Here is a 19,118-nt window from a genome sequence, read left to right as displayed (position 1 = left end):
AACTTTACCTTGAAGGAGAGGTTAGGAGAAAGGTGAAGGAAATGGGCCAGGTTTCATTAGGAAAGATGATGCTCAGAGACTTATGTGAAACATGTGCAAAGACAAAGGAGTTAGGGAGTCTGAGAGCAATACCGAAACAAACGGATGAGAGAAGGGATGTTGATTGGGTACATGATACTACGCTGAGGCCCTCGGCATCCCCGTTTCTTCTTTTGAAGACCTCTGCCCAGGGGAGATGCCCCCAGGCTGAATGATGCCCAGTGTCTTACCACCATCTTCAAAGACCCCCTTCCTTCTCATCCCCTTCCTGGTTCCTTCCTTTTACTTTTTGCTAGTGCTGAGGAAGGAAATTTCCCACACGTCTCAGTGATAAAGAATCTGCCTGCCAATGCAGGAGACACAGGAGACGTGGCTTCCATCCCTGTGTCTGGGATCCCCCAGAGGAAGAAATGGCAACCCACTCCAGTATTCTTGCCTGGAAAATTCCATGGCCAGAGGAGCCTGGTGGGCTACAGTCCACGAGATCTCAAAGAGTCGGGAGACGACTTTGCGACTGAGCACAGAAGAAAGGAAATTAAACATGTTCTGACCTCAAAAGGTGATAAAAATCTCTCATTAGTTTTATAAGATGATCTAAAATCATTTGTATTAAGAAATTATCACAAAGAAGTAAAAAGCCAAGAGCTTTTGAAATCTGCATGTTTTCTCCCCCTGAGTACTATAATAAACTGAAGTTTTGGTTATTATGTGTATTCTTGTTTGTTTAAATACTCTGCTAGGAGAGTTTGAGGATTATAAGTGCATTGATCGTCCACAATTTAGATTGACTCTTAACCATTTTTATTCTAGTGAATAGTTAAGCAATTTATTAGCCTCTGTAAGAACTATAAAAAGAACAATAGTTGGGGTTCCCTCAGAAAGCTTTAGTTGTATTTAAGAAGAAAAGATAAGGTTTCTTTCAAGAAGCCTTCCAAAGATACAAGTAGATAGTGGTGGTTTTTTTTTTTTTTTTCATGGTATCAACTCTTTAATAAAGCTACCTCTTTATTGTCCTTTGCTCAGATGTATCCACCCCTCTGTGTTCAACCCCTTCATCCACTCTGCCCCATCCCACCTCAGTCCGGGTGTGTCCCTGACAGTGAAGCCTTTCTCTGATCCACTTCCGCATTAACACTTGACACTTTATGTGCTCACCAAACCATTCCTCACGCTGTCTACAACAGCCACTTGTGTTTGCTTGTTATTGTTTAGTCACTGAGTCATGTCTGACTCTGCAGCTCCATAAACTGCAGCATAACAGGCTTCCCTGTCCTTCACCAACTCCCAGAGTTTGCTCAAAGCCATATCCATTAAATCAGTGATGCCATCCAACCATCCCATCCACTGCTGCCCCCTTCTTCTCTTGCACTCAGTTTTTCCCAGCATCAGGGTCTTTTCCAGTGAGTCAGCTTTTTGCATTGGGTGGCCAAAGTATTGGAGCTTCAGTTTCAGCATCAGTCCTTCCAGTGAATATTCAGGGTTGATTTCCTTTAGCATTGACTGCCTTATCCTCCTTGCAGTCCAAGGGACTCTCAAGCGTCGCCTTCTGTACCACAGTTCAAAAGCATCAGTTCTTGGCTCTCACCCTTCTTCACGGTCCAACTCTCACATCCATACATAACTACTGGAAAAACCATACTTTTGACTAGACGGACCTTTGTCAGCAAAGTGATATCTCTGTCTCTCAAACACTGTCTGGGTTGGTCATAGCTTTTCTTCTAAGGAGCAAGCGTCTTTTAACTTCATGGTTGCAGTCACTCTCTGCAGTGGTTTTGGAGCCCAGGAAAGTAAAGCCTGTCACTATTTCCATTGTTTCCCCATCTATTTGCCATGAAGTGATGGGACCGGATGCCAAGATCTGCATTTTTTGAATGTTGAATTTTAAGCCAGCTTTCTCACTCTCCTCTTTCACCTTCACCAAGAGGCTCTTTAGTTCCTCTTCACTTTCTGCCATTAAAGTGGTATCATCTGCATATCTGAGATTGTTGATATTTCTCCTGGCAATCTTGATTCCAGCTTGTTTACTTGTCTTTCTCCCTCATTTAAGCTGTAAACTTCTCGGAGAAATTACCCTGGATGTAGGGCTTTACTCAGGTACCTGTTTAGTTCAGTTGCTCAGTTGTGTCTGACTCTTTGAGACCCCATGAACCGCAGCACGCCAGGCCTCCCTGTCCATCACCAACTCCCAGAGTTTACTCAGACTCACGTCCGTTGAGTCGGTGATGCCGTCCAGCCATCTCATCCTCTGTCATCCCCTTCTCCCGCCTTCGATCTTTCCCAGCATCAGGGTGTTTTCAAATGAGTCAGTTCTTCACAACAGGTGACCAGAGTATTGGAATTTCAGCTTCAGCATCAGTCCTCCCAATGAATATTCAGGACTGGTTTCCTTTAGGATGGACTGGTTGAATCTCCTTGCTGTCCAAGGGACTCTCAAGAGCCTTCTCCAACACCACAGTTGAAAAGCATCAATTCTTCAGTGCTCAGCTTTCTTTATAGTCCAACTCTCACATTCATACATGACTGCTGGAAAAACCATAGCTTTGACTAGACAGACCTTTGTTGGCAGAGTAATGTCTCTGCTTTTTAATATGTTGTCTAGGTTGGTCATAACTTTTCTTCCAAGGAGCAAGCGTCTTTTAATTTCATGGCTGCAGTTACCATCTATAGTGATTTTGGAGCTCAGAAAAATAAAGTCAGCCACTGTTTCCCCATCTGTTTGCCATGAAGTGATGGGACCAGATGCCATGATCTTAGTTTTCTGAATGTTTTGAGTTTTAAGCCAACTTTTTCATTCTCCTCTTTCATCAAGAGGCTCTTTTATTTCTTCTTCACTTTCTGCCATAAGGGTGGTGTCATCTACATATCTGAGGTTATTGATATTTCTCCTGGCAGTCTTGATTCCAGCCTGTGCTTCATCCAGCCCATGTTTCTCTTGATGTACTCTGCATGTAAGTTAAAGAAGCAGAGTGACAATATACAGCCTTGATGTACTCCTTTCCCAATTTGGAAGCAGTCTGTTGTTCCATGTCCAGTTCTAATTGTTGCTTCCTGAACTGCATGCAGATTTCTCAAGAGGCAGGTCAGATGGTCTAGTATTCCTACCTCTTTAAGAATTTTCCATAGTGTGTTGTGATCCACACAGTCAAAAGCTTTGGCATAGGCAATAAAGCAGAAATAGATGTTTTTCTGGAACTCTCTTGCTTTTTCGATGATCCAACAGATGTTGACAATTTGATCTCTTGTTCCTCTGCCTTTTTAAAATACAGCTTGAACATCCAAAAGTTTGTGGTTCACATACTATTGAAGCCTGGCTTGGAGAATTTTGAGCATTACTTTACTAGCATGTGAGATGAGTGCAATTGTGCAGTAGTTTGAGCATTCTTTGGCATTGCTTTTCTTTGGGATCAATCCCGGGTTTGATCCTCCAGTCTGCATTGGAGACAGATTCTTTACCATCTGAGCCACCAGGGAAGCCCTTACTCAGGGACTTTAGGAACTTGTTTGGGACTAATAGGAACTTCAGAGAAAACAGATTCAGGAAGATAAGGATAATATTGGTGATTGAGTTTGATTTGCTGCAAGACATTCAAATGTTGAAGCAGTTGAAAACATTGGCCTGGGGCTTGGTCAAAAACTGCGATATAGATTATGATGTGGTATTTGCTGTTGTGAGAGGCCTGTGGAGATATCCCTGGGTGAGAAACTCATTTAAGATATGGTAAAAATGTAAAAAGCCAGGAAATACATGGGCTGAGAATTGCCTAGAGACCTGGGAGAACTAAGTAAGCCAGATAATGGAGACAAGGGAGGAATACTGTCAAGTGACACAAAAATATATAGGAGGATGAGGACTGAGAAGAAGCCCAAGATTGCTAATCACCACAAGCAGCCAGCTCAGGAGTGAAGATGGCTCCAGTTTGCTCATCATGGTGAGTGATGATCCAGGAAGAAGAACTGAAGATCGACCTTATTCAGAGGCGGTAAAAGAAGGGACTTACCAGCTGGCACTTACGGTAAAGAAAGTGAAAGTCACTCAGCCATGTCCGACTCTCTGTGGCCCCATGTACTGTAGCCTGCTAGGCTTCTCTTCCTCTGTCCATGAAATTCTCCAGGCCAGAATACTGGACTGGGTAACCGTTTCCTTCTCCAGGGCATCTTCCCAACCCGCAGATTGAACTCAGGTCGCCCACATTGCAGGTGGATTCTTTACCAGCTGAGCCACCAGGGTAAAGAACCCACTTGCCAGTGCAGGAGATGCAGGAGGCGTGGGTTTACTCCTGGGTCCGGAAGATCCCCAGGGGTAGGAAATGGCAACCCGCTCTATGCAGTATTCTTGCCTGTAGAGTCCCATGGACAGAGGAGCCTGGCAGGCTACATACAGTGCATGGGGCCAGGAGAGTCGGACATGGCTGAGCAGAGCGACCAAGCACAAAAGGAAAGGCGGAAGAGGAGATCTTGTCTGGCTAGCAAAATCCAGAGGCTCGTTTTGGGAAGAGGAGAGAACAGTCTTGTGGGGTAGGGTGTATCTGAATATGGAAGTTGAAGGAACCAGTATAAAGTGGTGGTTGGGGCTTGCAGAGGCAGTTCAGGAAATAAGGTCTGGGAGTAGACTTGAGTAGCCTGGAGAGGCAGGAGCAGGAGTAAATATAGGAGCCCCTGAAGAGAAAAAGGAACAGGCTCGGACGTTGGAGATGTGTCAGTGGATCGTATGTGACTGAGAAAAACAAGTTTCTAGTGGAACTAAGAACTCAGTTTTTAAAATTTCAAGCACCATTGCCCAGCTAGTCGGCATGTCTTTGCAGGGCTTGCTGAGGAACCAGATGGCTGTAGCATGAGAATCAGAGCAAAGGGGACAGAAGAGCAAAGCGGCAGTCACTGACCACTGGGAAGTTAGCTTTCTTAGGAAGGCAAGCATGAGCAGAAAGGGTCTTGATCGCCTTTGAGCCTGGAGGCCAGCATGTCTACAAAGATTCCATTCTGTATAAGAGAAATAAAGAGAAGTACCAGAGAGAAAATCTTGAATATAGAACAGCTCCCAGTGAGCTTGACTTGTAATGTGCAGCTCTACCCTTGAATAGCAGTCCCAGAGTACAAGCCAGAGCCTTGGAAGGTCAGAAATGGTGTGAATCCAGAGTTTAAAGGATCATCCGTGTGATGTGATGGGGTGGTCATGATTCAACACATCCACTGATGTCCTTCTTCTTTGCATTTTGGTAAGTGAACTATAAGTCAGCTTCTTGCCTCACATCGTCATAAAATACCTTCTATTTTAGCCAGATGCTTTGATCGTGTTGCAGATGTGAGTATTGATATACTGGACCATTCTTTAGTATCCATGGCTGGAAAATGCAAAAGACTGGCAGCTTACTATCACAAAGGTTTAAAGAAAAAAAAAGAAAGGAGTGGAAAAGGGTCTTCTGCCCTTCGTTCTGTGTGCCGTTGTTTAAATATTGCAATAAATAGTCCTTGAAATCTAGAAGTTTTAATTAAGAAAACAGACAGCTCATGTTAAATTTACAGCTAAGAGTTATGCTTCCTTAAATATTGCCAACTTTATTTTTGTGAGTTTGTTCTGTGACATAATGAGCATTCTGCCTCCTTAAGCAGTTAAGTGTAGGTTCTTATGAACTGACAGGAGAGAAGCTCTTAAGAACTGAGTAGGCTGGGAGAGCAGCTGGTGTGACATTCAAGTGTTCATGTTGCCTCCGAGCTCCTGAACAGAAGGGGAAAAACACTGTTTTAATTTAGAAATCGCTTTCTTGACTGTAGCTGAAATGCTCCAAGCCAGGGAAGCTAGAAAATGATAGAACATTTCGTTCTCATATTTAACTGTAGATATAATATGTTCTTATATTTGTTGGTAAGCAGTGCTGGATTATATAAAATTACTTCTGAGCTTTCCAAAGGCTCAGAGGGGTGGGGGCAGGTAGGAGAAGGTAGATCTCTGAATTGTAGTTAGTTCTCTGTTAAATTTGTTAAAGTTTGATATTTTTAGTTGTTTAAAATCATTTTACATAAATTCAGAATAAAGCAGTATGTCTTCATATTTCTTTGAAGGAAATTATTTGCAGTATTTGTGTAATACATCAGTATATTTAGTATTAAAAATCAGAGTAACAGCTATTTTTAAAGTATGGTCTACTTTCAAATATTCATGCAGATTAAGAATAGCATGATAAAGAACTGTGAGTAATTTGTTTATATTGTTGTCGGGAAATTTGGGGTTAAGATGGTAATCCAGCAGTTTGTTCCTTAATCCAGTTTCAGGGAATACTTAGTATCTCTAATAGTGGTTGTCCAGACCAGTAGCGTCACCGTCGCCAGAGAAGTTTTTCGAAACGTAAATTCTTCTTACGTCCTATCCTAGATCTACTGAACTGGAGTCAGAGATCACCAGCGGTCTGTGGATTCAGGAGCCCCTCAGGTGATTCCGATGCAGGCTGAGGTTTGAGAAGCACTCACCTGTGGTCTGGACAGCCTTTCCAGAGACACAGGCATCATCGGTGTTTGGGGCAAGATGATTCCAACTGATTTGACCCTAAAGCAAAAATATCTATAGTGAACCTGAAGATCCCTGTGTTGGGGATCATTCACATTACAGTTTTATCATATATTCTGCTTAATTAAGGACTTTGATGTCATAAACAAATCATCAGTGTTAGAAATGACAGATATCAAAAGAGTAATTGTCTTACAGCCCCAGGACGGCAGTAAAGCCCCAGTTTAACAGGAACTGTTCTGCTTTGGGCTGACAAAGTCATTTCTTCATAAACTAAAGACTAAGAGGAATGGGAGCTGTATTGGGAACTAGGATAAGGAAACTGGGTGTTTTTTCCTTACTTTTACTAAGCCAGAGTGCTATAGTGTGGGTTCATCATTTTAATTGAACAGTGAAATTGTGAGCTGTGCAAGGAAAAAAATGAATCTTGTAAATGCACATGCAAATAAATTTTTGCTGTTACCTATAGACCGATCTCATGCTCGCTAACTGAAAATAGATGGAAACAACTATGGTCAGGATTGCAGTGCCACCCAGTCTCTCTCCACTGATTCCCTTGACAGTTAATTCAAGAAGAGGAGCAAGCAGTGAAAAAAGAATTGGCCTCCAGAGATGGCACCATGATGGGAAGGGGAGTCAAACATCAGAGATATGAAGGCAACATTTCAAGAGAGAAGTAGTGGTGGTTAATAACAGAGGTTGCCACTAGGTCAGATAAAAGGGACTAAATGTATCCATTGGATTTAGGAGCAAGAGAAGTCAGTGATCCCCTTGAAGAGTTGTTTCAGTGTGGCATAGGAGCAGCAGCTAGATAGAAATGAGGTGAACTGTGAGCTGGAGATGAAACAGAAATGGCCAATTTAAGAGGACGATAGCTAGATGTGGGATTGAGATCATCTTCCCCATGGACTTTTATGGGTAAGATTATTTCTTTATTATTTAGATCTAATCGCTAACTTTCTTACCACATTGATTTGGCATCATTTTAGCATGAGTAATCCTAACAAATTATTTCTCAAATAAATGCATCATTTCTTCTAGACTTTGTGAAGTATTGAAACTCAGCATTATTACTTTGCATAGAGTCTAGCACCTGGTTAAGAACCACTGCCTTGTATCAGTCATTGTATAATTTACTTGCAAATCTGAACTTATATTGTCTGAAAGAATTTAAAGGAAAGTTTGTGTATTTGCATACCAAACTGGTTTGAAAACTCTGAATCTTATGACTTTCTCTTAACAAACTAAACACCCAGCATATTATTTTAAACATAAGTTTAGAAGGTTTTGTTTTGCTCTGCTGTTTGAACTGGCATTGATTACTTTTCAAATAGATTTTTAGCTAAGGTTCAAAAAAGAATGTCTCTATTCAGTAAACATTGAGCACCTACTATATTCCTGAGAGTGCTGGGGGTTGAAAAGAAATGGCACAGATCCTGCCTTGAGTTCACAGATCATTGGGAAAGACAGAGTGGTAAACAAATCATTGCAGCCCTGTGTTAAAAGCTGTACTAGAAGAACAAATTAGCGCCTCCGCTATTCTAATCTACTTGCTTCCCACACTGAGAGATTTGCTAAAGTGGTCATGCTGAATTTATCACTGGCAGCATCTGTAACTTGCCCTTCCAAGTATTGTATTTAGTCTGTCTCTCAAAGACTCTGGTGGATAAGTAACTTGCTGAGAAGGGTAGGGCTAGTTTTTTTGTCAACACAGACGCAGCAATGATATTCATGAATTTTTTGAGACTTATAAATCAGGCCTTGTAGACAATGCTTATTTTCTGCTTGTCAGTTCTTATGAAACAAATCCTGTTCGGTGGATTTTATCTTGTATATGCGTATCATTCTTTACACACCTGAGGTAAATTACTTTTCTAAACAAGCTTAATATGTTATGCAAGTATGTATGTTTTCTCTAAGCCCCTTAAAATGCGATTAAAGCCAGTTCAGAGTAATATTAAAAGTAAACAGTCCCTTGGTTCTTCAGTGTTTAAATGGAATAATTTGAGTATAACAAAATCCTATAATAGAAGCTTCCCGCCACTCATGGTCTTGTGATGTCTATTCCTTCCTATGTATGATACTAGATCATCTGCTCTTTCCTCCATTGCAGTCATGTATTACAGTAGTTGCTAAACCTGTTCAGCAATTTACAGTAAACTTATATTTCTTATTAAAATTGTTTTAAGTTTTTAAAAACTTCATTATAGGATATGAGTCAGTATAATGTTTTTTCCTGCAGAAGGTGACTATATAAGGAACTTGAAAGAGGGTAGTAACTCTTGTTTAAGATATGAAGATCAAAGATAAATAAGTTAGGGTTCTTGTCTTTAAATAAATGTTCAGTATGTGGAAAGGATGCTTAGTCACTCACTCAGTCGTGTCCGACACTTTGCCACCCCATGGTCTGTAGCCTGCCAGGCTCCTCTGTCCATGGGTTTTTTCAGGCAAGAGTACTGGAGTGGATTGCCATTTCCTCTTAAGTTGAATCATAGATACACAGTCTGCCTCCCTTAGGGAGCATGTAAGGTGGGGAGTTTCAGATTGCTCACCTTGGCTGAGCGTTACTGCTAGTATCTTGATGGGGTGGGGCAGGAAGGGGCTGGGTGAGGCTGGATTTCTGAGTTTATGAAATAGTGCTCACAGTCAATAAAATGCCAATAGGAGCTACAGTGAGAAACAGCTATAAAGATACTGTCCCTCTTCTCATAGCTACTTGTCTACAAAGGATTTGAATCAATTTTTATGTTTTTAAAAAAATATGAAAATGGGGATAACTTGAGTCTTCTTTTTTGAAAGGGCTGCAGTCAAAAACTTTTGTCAATCAAATGGTGTGTAACAGCTTAGGTAGTAGTACCCATTTGAGGTACACTGCCAGTTATTTTCTCCATAGTAGCCACCGTAGAACTTATATGTTGTTATGATTTATCCCATGTTTTAAATTTTTATCTTTTTACCCTTTTAATGGTTTTTGTGAGCATTTAATGCTTGCTTTCTTTTGTTCTTTTCGGCAGTAGATGATGATGAGTATTTGGTTTCACTGCTATAAAATGAACCATGGATTTGATCTTCAACATCCCTTTCAGTTGTTAAATTCTGATTCTTATGTAATCTTTTTAGCAGAATACTGGCTTTCTAAATTTTGTTCATTGTTGGTATATTGATTTAGAAACTTACAATTTTTATCATTAAGTGAATGAAAATAAGCTGTCTTTATCTTTAGAGGCCCCCTGCCAAACCCCAGATCCATAATTTGTATTCCTATAGGAGTCATGGACTAAGAACCTTTATAAATACTTTTTTTTTTTAACTTTCGTGTTTACTGAGACATGTGATGGATCTAGTAAATAGAAATTTGACCTAACACTTAAACTACTTTGATGAAAATTTGAAGACACTGAATTATTTCACTGTAGATACCTTAAGAGAAATGTTGGAATTTTCTTGAGAAAGGATATATGAAATCAGAAGTAACTTAATGTACTGAATTAATTACAGAATCTGTAAGCATTAAAAAATGAAAGACTAAGATTTAGGACTGTAACTTTTTCTGTTAGTTTTGGAATTTCATACTGAGTTGGGAGTGATTTTGGAGAAAATCAAAATTACTTGCGAATCTTTGGTTGACTTGAAGGACACATTAAGAGATTAATGAAAGTTTAAATGAAAAGATTGGTTTCTAACAAATTTTGATTTATAACCAGTTTGCATAAACCTAAAGTTGAAATTAATCAAATGTCTTTCCTAAGCTGATGACCACAATTAGCAGATCTTCAAATTAGATGTTATGTTTCATACACTGTATACAAAAAAGAGTAAGTTTTCTGATCTGGGTTATGTTGTCTTTGACCTAATCTTGTCTAAAAGGAATCTTGATTTTTAAAAGCTAAGCAGTTTAGGATCATGGGAATGGAGTGCTGAATAGAAATTGTATACATGTTTAAAGCATACTTGCTGCATCAGGACTGACTTATCTTTTAAAACAGGGACAGACCTTCAAGACTAGTGTGTGTATGTGCTTAGCCACTCAGCCATGTCCAGCTCTTTGTGACCGCGTGGACTGTATAGCCTGCCAGGCTCCTCTGTCCATGGGGATTCTCCAGGCAAGAACACTGGAGTGGGTTGCCATGCCCCTCCTTCAGGGGATCTTCCCAACCCAGAGATCAAACCCAGGTCTCCCGCATTGCAGGCGGATTCTCTTCCGAGTGTGCCACCAGGGAAGGAGTCGAGTCATCACCAAAACAGCGTGGGCTGTCTTCAAGTATTGAACTCTCCTCCATACATTCTTTCCTTATAGCTTTATCAACTCCAAGGGTAGAGAGTCTGATTGACCAGGGACCCTTTATTGGTCAGAGTTCTCCATCTCCAGAGAAAAGAAAGAACCAGTGGGAAATCGATCTATACAGTGATTTATCATCAACCCATGTAGTGATTTATCAGGAGGAATTTGCTCAGGCAGTTACGGTGACTGAGAAGTCCCATAATCTGCCATCTACAAAGTAAAGACTCAGGGAAGCCTGTGGTTTCATTCAGTTTGAAGGCCTGAGAGCCAAGGAAGTCAATGGGAAATTCCCAGGCAAGGAAGTCAATGGGAAATTCCCAGGCTGACAGCCACAGACTGGACAGTCAGGCAGGGAGTGGGGTACGAGTTACCATTTTATGTTTCGTTTGGGTGCTCGCTGGATTGGATGATGCCCACCTGCATCTCAAAGAGTGGTCTGCTTGACGTAGTCTACTCATTCACATGCTGATCTCATCCAGAAACACCCTTGTAGGCATACCCATAAATAATGTTTGGCCAAATATCTGAGCACCATGGGATCCAGTCAAGTTGACATAAAATTAATAACTGTTACAGATCCGTTCCAATTTGGGACAACTTGTTACTAGTAAGTTCTGCCTCAGCCAAAAATCTACCTCTCTGTAACTTTCTTTCATTTCATACTAGTTGTGACCTCCACTACTCCACAGAATATATCTAGTCACTGTTCTACACTGTAAATTTTCACATGTTTTATGCTGTCACTTATATGAGAAATCTACAATTCGACACAAGTGCACACATCTATGAAACTGATAGACTCACAGACATAGCAAACAGACTTGTGGTTGGCTACACACAAGCGAAAGAGTGGACAGGGAGAGAGGAGGATTCGGAGTCTGGGATTAGCAGATGTAAACTATCATACACAGGATGGATAAGCAACAAGGTCCTACTGTGTAGGACAGGGAACTTCATTCAGTATCCTGTGATAAAACAGAATGGAAATGAATATGAAAAAGGATATATATATGTGTGTTGTATAACTGATTCCCTTTGCTATGTAGCAGGAATTAACACAACACTATAAATCAATACTTGAGTGAAAGTTTTTTAAAAATTTCAAATGTTTGAAAATAGCCATCTTGAGATACTCCTCTCCTAGACTAAATTCTTTCCATATCGGTAATGGACTGGTTTTCTGACATCTTCAACATTCTCTTTATTATTTTTTACACTGTGCATCTCATGGTAATTCATAGCTGACCAATGCAAAATCTAGTTGGCCTGTTGTCTATAGTATACATAAAAGTTGGTGCCTCTCTTTTGTTCATTAGTCGTCTTGATGTATTCAGTCATCATATGCTTTATCCGTATAGCAGAGCTTCACCTGTATTAGACTTATCATCAGAATTCTGTTTAAGTTTAGAAATCTTAACAATAAAATTTGTTTGTTGTTGTTTAGTTGCTCCGTCATGGCCAACTCTTTTGTGACTGTATGGACTGTAGCCCACCAGGTTCCTCTGTCCATGGGATTTCTCAGGTAGAATACTGGAGTGGGTTACCATTTCCTTCTCCAAGGGATCTTTCTGACCCAGGGATTGAACTGCATCTTGTGCATTGGCAGGCAGATTCTTTACCACTCAGCCACCAGGGAAGCCCAACAATAAAAATAGCTAACATGCATTTACAATTTACTGTGTGCCAGGCTAAGTTCACATTGTTTTATGTATAGTCACACATTTAGGGAGGTATGTTATGTTATATGTGTGTTGTATGATCCTGTAACATTGTAAGTGTGTTTGTGCAAGGCAGCGTAGAAAGGCTCTGTTAACTCCCGTTGTTAGTTGTTAATACTCCTGTTACGGCCACCTAAGACAGCTTGGGAATGGGAGGGGAAAGCACTTGCATCATGTTAATTAATTAACATCAAGCCAGTGCTTTGAGTAAGCAGAACCTTTGTCTTTGAATGTATACTGTTGGGTTTCTTGGATGTCATGTTTGTACAGTTATGTTTTTGAAATTAAATATAAGAGATCATACCTTTGTACTGATTATAGTTAACTTCCCATTCCTACCTGTCTTTCCAGATTCTGTCATCTGATATACTTGCTGAGTTACCTAGCCTCAAGTCATCTATAGATTGGAGAAATATAACTTCTGTGTTTTCACATCACTAATAGAAGTTTAGAACACTCGGGAATTTGGAACCCAATAATGCATTAACTAACACCTTTCAGGTTGTTCCTCTTATGCTAATACACTTAGTTCTAGTAGCATATATTTTCTTGCCTGCAGGAATCTTCATGTTACTGTATAATATTAATAATCACTTTTAGAGTTCAGTGTTTCATCCAACTCCATATTTCATCACCAAATTTATTGAACTGTTCAGCTATTTCTTTTAGTTTTTCTAATGTGTGATATTTTTGTTGTCCTCATCATTGTTGAGTCTAAATAATATCCATACAGCCATTCCATGATCCAGAGTCAGGTGACCTTGTGAAAGAAAGCATTGATTTGTAACATTAACAAAACTGTCTCTTTATGAGCTTCACTCAGTCCTAAGACTTCATAGTCATCCTTTTGTTTTCTTTTGGGGTCCTGCCTGCCCATTCACAGTAAAGCGTATTTGTCAGTTGGAATCCATCTCATTCTTTTTGAAGACTGTGGCTATTTTTGCCCAACTCTAGTCTTAAACCATCTGTCTTTTTATGTAATAACTCAAAGATTACCAACAGTGCTTGGATCAGAGACATCATCTAGGGATTCTGGGATAAATTATGTATGGAGATAGGTGTTTTCTTTAAAACCCCCCTCTTGTGGAGCCTCAGCTTCCAAGATTTCTTCTTAAACTTTTCAAGTGGAAGATCAGAATCTCTTCATGAACAGTGAGAAGCAAAGCAAGTATTACGTTTCGTTGTATCTCAGTCCTAAATAGTGTATCTCTCTCCTGATTGTCATGGTGTAGCTAACAGTAAAGAGCAAAGCTTTTCTGTTGTCCCTGGCATTTTTGTCAGTTTACTAGTTAGGTGACTAGAAGAGTGAATACTAGGGAAGAGAGGAAAATAGAAGAGGTTATAGACAATCTAGAAATAGACAACAGATCTGTTTATCATTTGTGGGTTAATTAGTAGTTCAGATATATCGTCCACTTTCGGAAAGTGGTTATTTGCGTTTGGTAGTTTTCTCTGGACTTCTCTTTCTTTAAACAGTAGGGGGACCCGAACATGGTGATCACGTACTTATCAAAGCCCTGTGGGTTGCAAAGTGATAGAAGAACCCCCAAAAGGAGTGTATTGACAAATTATGAAAAGATCATGGTAAGGACAGACTTTAGGTATTGATTGACCCAAGAGCCCAAAGAATCCAGCACTGACACTCATATTTTCTCCTTCCCTTCCCTTTAAATGCATTCTCAGAGGCTTTCCACAGCTCAGTTTTAAGTTCAGTAAGAAGACACAAGTCTGTATGCCAGAGTCACAGCAGAAGCCTCCTTGCCACCTGTTGGCCTTTGTTGAGTCACGTGCACATGACCGAGCCGTCATCCTTAGGGTCAGGGCGGTATCTAGGGATGGAGATGGAGGGGCAGAGGTAGCAGATAACAAGTAACCACTCTAATGTCTATTGAATTCTCGTTTTATCATATAAATTGGTACATTTGGTGTTTGACTGTTTAACCTACAAAAATTTCCATTTCAACCTGATAAACGTGAAGACTTAAAGCAGAGGCAGAGGTAGTATAAGAAACATGACTTTTGATTTGCAAATAGAGGTTCCAGACTCTAGCTCTGTTATGCATCCTTATTGTTGAGGAATTTAAGGGCCACCCAGTAAATAACACCCTTCTCTCCTGCTTGAATTCTGTCAAGAGAAAAGGCAAACATTGGCACATAGGAATAAAAATACTGGTTTTATTCATGACAAGAGCTGAAATGAATGACTTAGGTTTTGTGTGATAACTGAGATTCTAGTATTGAATCCAGAACTAAACAGTTACTTACCTCCACCCCAGGCATTTTGAAGGATGATAGGATTTTTTACCTGGGGGTTCTGCCCCTAATAATTCAGACCAGATTGCGTGAGTCTTACAGACATCTTGTTTACAAAGAAGGCAAGCTGGTGAGGAACTCCTTGTTCTTTGAAAATCAGTCAAACAGTTCATTTCAGCTCGATGGTGATGGATGGGGTAGGAGACCAGAGCTTGTTGAAAATTTCTCTTTCTGGAAACCAGAGGAATGGTGGCATACCTGCTTCCAACATGTAGACTAATGAATCTTAATTGTTTATTTCTTAAATAAATAATGATTTACTTTAGGATTGGTGTGATGTTCAGATGCCAAGAAATTTTAGGAAGGAAAACTCAGAGATCGTAAAATAACCACCCTGTCCAGCTTTTGAAGTTGACTTATTATAATAATTGATGTGTGAGTATGAACCCACTTTGCCTAGGGGATGAGTAAATTAGTAATAATTGGGCAAGCATAAGGATTTGTGAAGTGGACTTGTGAAGTGAAGTATTTGGATGGAAGCAGGCAACGAAAGAAAATGTCTTACAGAATTCATAACTAGCACGTCCTTGTGAATTTAAACCAAGGCAAGCGGACTTTTCCCCCACCAGCCGTCCCCCACCAGCCGTCCCTCACCGTCCCCCGGCAGCCATCCCCAACCAGCTGTCCCCCACCAGCCATCCCTCACCAGCGGGTGAAAGTTCAAAGCTCTTGTCCGTTCTCCTGTCCAGCGGTTCTCACATTGTGCTCTCTGAACGAGTAGTGTTGGTGTCACCTGAGAATTTGTTGGAAAAAGAAATTGTGGAGCCCACCCTAACCGTGCTGAACTCTGGAAGTGGGGCTGGCAATCTGTAGTTTAACAAGTCCTCTCGCCAATTTTGATGGATATTGAACTGTGAGAAACACATACCATGATTTGCAAACATCCCTGTAACAATTCCATAGCTGAAGATTAATTACACTTGCAAGTAATCTTTTCTAGTTCCTCATCATTAGTGAAAGTCAGTCACTCAGTCGTGTCCAACTCTTTGCGACCCCATGGACTATAGAGTCCTTGAAATTCTCCAGGCCAAAACACTGGAGTGGGTAGCCTTGTCCTTCTCCAGGTATCTTCCCGACCCAGGGATCAAACCCAGGTTTCCTGCATTGCAGGCAGATTCTCTACCAGCTGAGCCACAAGGGAAGCCCAGTCATTAACCATTTATTAAATATGGGCTTCCCTTGTACCTCAGTTGGTAAAGAATCTGCCTGCAGTGCAGGAGACCCAGGTTCGATTCCTGGGTCGGGAAAATCCCCTAGAGAAGGAAATGACTACCCACTCCAGTATCTTTGCCTGGAAAATCTCATGGACAGAGGAGCCTGGTGGGCTGCTGTCTATGGGGTCACAAAGAGTTGGACATGACTGAGTGACTTAACGCTTGCTTACTTAAATATGGGGCATTCTGGGGAGCAAAAGAAATGGAGTAGGTAAAATTGTGCTTAGTCTTGAATGCCCAACAGATATTAACATTAAGACTGTATTTTCATCCTATAGGTTTAGATAGAGTGGCACGATGGTTATTTAAAAGACTAAATATAGCCTCAAAATGTAGAAGGGATTTTATAGGAGATAATAGAATGAGAAAGAACTAGAGGGTAGTGATTATAATCTGTGTAGAGCACTTGAAGATGGGGGAGAAAAGGGGATGTACAGAAGAGGCTTTTCAAAGGAACGATTAACTGAGCTCAGTTAACTCACTGAAGCTGAGGTGGACAGAATCAAAGATGATTTAAGAGCTGAAGCCCAGATGATTAAGATAATGATAGTTGGGAAGGAGCTTTCTAATTAGGGAATAAGATGAATCCATTGTCAGGAGTGTTAACTTTGTGGTCATAGTTTAAAAGGACATATATTGAGAAGGAAAAGTTGAGAGCTCATTTTTAGTTGGTTTAGGGTAAGAGGAGAACTTGAAAGTACATTTGTCCCTTGGTATTAGCAGGAGATTGGTTCTAGGCCATAACGGCCCCCCAATTCTCCAATACCAAAATCTGCAGATGCTCATGTGGGCCGTCTGTATCTATGGGTTCCACATTTGCCCATTCAACCAACCGATATTGTGAAGAAAATTACAGTAATGCATTCAGTCATTCACGAAATGCTTACTGAATGTCTACCATGGGTCCGGCACAGTTCTAGGTTCTCAGGTTATAAAAATGGACCAACCTGTGCCCAGCCTTCAGAACTAATGTTGTGGATGGAGGGAGACAACAAGTAAGTAAATAAATGAACAAGACAATTTCAGGTAATACTAAGGGCCAGCAAAGAAAATAAAGTAACAGTGAAGAGTGACTGAGGGGTAGAGGATTTCTTTAGATAGTCAGTGAAGACCTGAGCAGGCAACATGTGACAGAAATCAGTTGAAAACTGTAAAACAGGTGAAAGATAGTTTTAGGAAGCCAAGAGGTGCTGGCATCACAGAGTGGCCAAGGAGAACTGCAGAAAAGCACGTGAGAAGGTTCCTGGTACATTTTGCCTTTTCAGGCGCTCTTCTATACGAAAGGTTTGGAGAGAGAGGATAGTGTGTATTTGAAGGAACATGAGCTTAGAAGCATCCTAGGTCATTCATGTCAGGCATTTGTTGGCTGTGTAGAAACTCCTTAATTTTTCTGAGGTCCATTCTTCTCAGTAGAGTAAGGAGTAATAACACCTCATGGGATTAAATTGTGATGATTAAGTGAGAGAATGAATTTAAAGCAGCTAACGTATTGCTTGCAACATGTGCTTAATGATAACTATTAATAATCTCAGTTGGTCATGTGAAATACAGTTTTATTTAATAATGGTGAAATATCATGTCTCTTGATACACAGTTTTATTTAGAAGTTATACTTTGAACTTTGATCATGCACAGCATTTTAAGGGGTGTGACACTATTATTTTTGCAGTTAAATGATATATTTTGATTAGGTACCTGATGACACTTAAAGTATGCTTATGTGCATAACACTCTCAGATGGATTTTACTCACTTTAAATATTTTCTTCTTACAGATATGTACCTCTCATGACTGATAGGAAGATACTAGTCATGGGCCAAAAGTCAAGATACTTCCCTGGGAAATGCTGCTGATGCTCCTTTACAAAGTCATACAATGAATGTTTGGTTTAAGAAAGATTTTCCTATTTAAGAGATTTTCATCTTGGAAATACATCAAGTGAAAATTACAGAGTCTTTTGGGAAACATTTTCCTCCTAACAAATTATACCTGTAATGGGCGACATGGCAAACAACTCAGTTGCATATGGTGGAGTAAAAAACTCTCTGAAGGAAGCTAATCACGATGGAGACTTTGGAATTACACTCGCAGAGCTGCGGGCCCTCATGGAGCTCAGATCCACAGACGCGTTACGGAAAATACAGGAAAGCTATGGAGACGTCTATGGAATCTGCGCCAGGTTAAAAACATCTCCCAATGAAGGTGAGCTGTATTGCGTCCCTTTTTAGTACCTTGTTCAACAAGTGCTGTGATTGGCTCATAAAGAAGCATGCTTAAATTGTCTTAGCTGCTGTTTGATGATGCCATACTTTTATTAACATTTAAGATGGGTTGGCTATCAGATTGGTGTAAAGTAACTTTAGATCAAAAAATAGTATTGCATAGTAATTTATTTTAAGTTGGTGGGAGGAAGGATTTTGTACTGTCACACATGTTGCTGCTTGTTTATTAAAGAGCATGGTTGTCTTGCCACTTGAGCTTTGGAGGGTGGAACCAGGCTTGGTAGTTCCCAGGAGATTCTGTGGAAATAAACCCTGCTCACTATCCTTCATTTTGCCAGGCAGCTTAAAATAGTTTTCACTGCCTGTAGCTGACTGGGTTGTTGTATTTTTTTTTTTTTTTTTTTTTAAACTAAAACTTAAGCAATTTGTTCAGAAGGTACCAGAGCAAATGGAATAGATTAGATGGCAGTTTTTTATTTAGCAGACATTTCCTTTGATTAAAAATAGTTTTCAATCTTAGAATTATATTCAATTTCCGTGTTCAAAGAAGTCTTTGGTTTCATAATTCTTGATTTGTAGTAAATTTCTTTTTGAGAAGCAGAAGAATTCATTATAACTTCATTACATTATGATCTTTGAAGTGTTTTCAAAGGATGACCTTTTTTTATACACTGATCACGTTAAACATGAAATTAAGGTTAGGGAGTTTCAGGAAGGCATTTCTGCACACTGCAAAGGAAGCGGCAGGCAAATATATGAAGGTGAGTTGTTTGGTGGTTACAGTTTATTTTAGTAAGAATAGGTGATTAGTAATGTCAAAAGTTAAGGATA

The 19,118-nt window shown here is 40.1% G+C and overlaps 1 protein-coding gene across 2 annotated transcripts in view; it reads left to right on the top strand.

Moving 5' to 3' along the window:
- ATP2B1 (ATPase plasma membrane Ca2+ transporting 1) overlaps positions 1 to 19,118 on the top strand; it is a 121,156-nt gene that overhangs the window by 40,362 nt on the left and 61,676 nt on the right. For both annotated transcript variants that reach the window (XM_061125634.1, XM_061125633.1), the window contains exon 2: positions 17,840 to 18,267. In XM_061125634.1, the coding sequence (XP_060981617.1) occupies positions 18,060 to 18,267 (208 nt within the window). In that variant the 5' untranslated portion in view covers positions 17,840 to 18,059. The remainder of the gene's footprint in view (positions 1 to 17,839; positions 18,268 to 19,118) is intronic.

The sequence above is a fragment of the Dama dama genome, chromosome 3, assembly GCF_033118175.1.
Source record: "Dama dama isolate Ldn47 chromosome 3, ASM3311817v1, whole genome shotgun sequence".
Taxonomy (NCBI): Eukaryota; Metazoa; Chordata; class Mammalia; order Artiodactyla; family Cervidae; genus Dama; species Dama dama.
The sequence above is the reverse complement of the archived record's forward strand: the minus strand, read 5'-3'. Positions and strand labels throughout refer to the sequence as shown.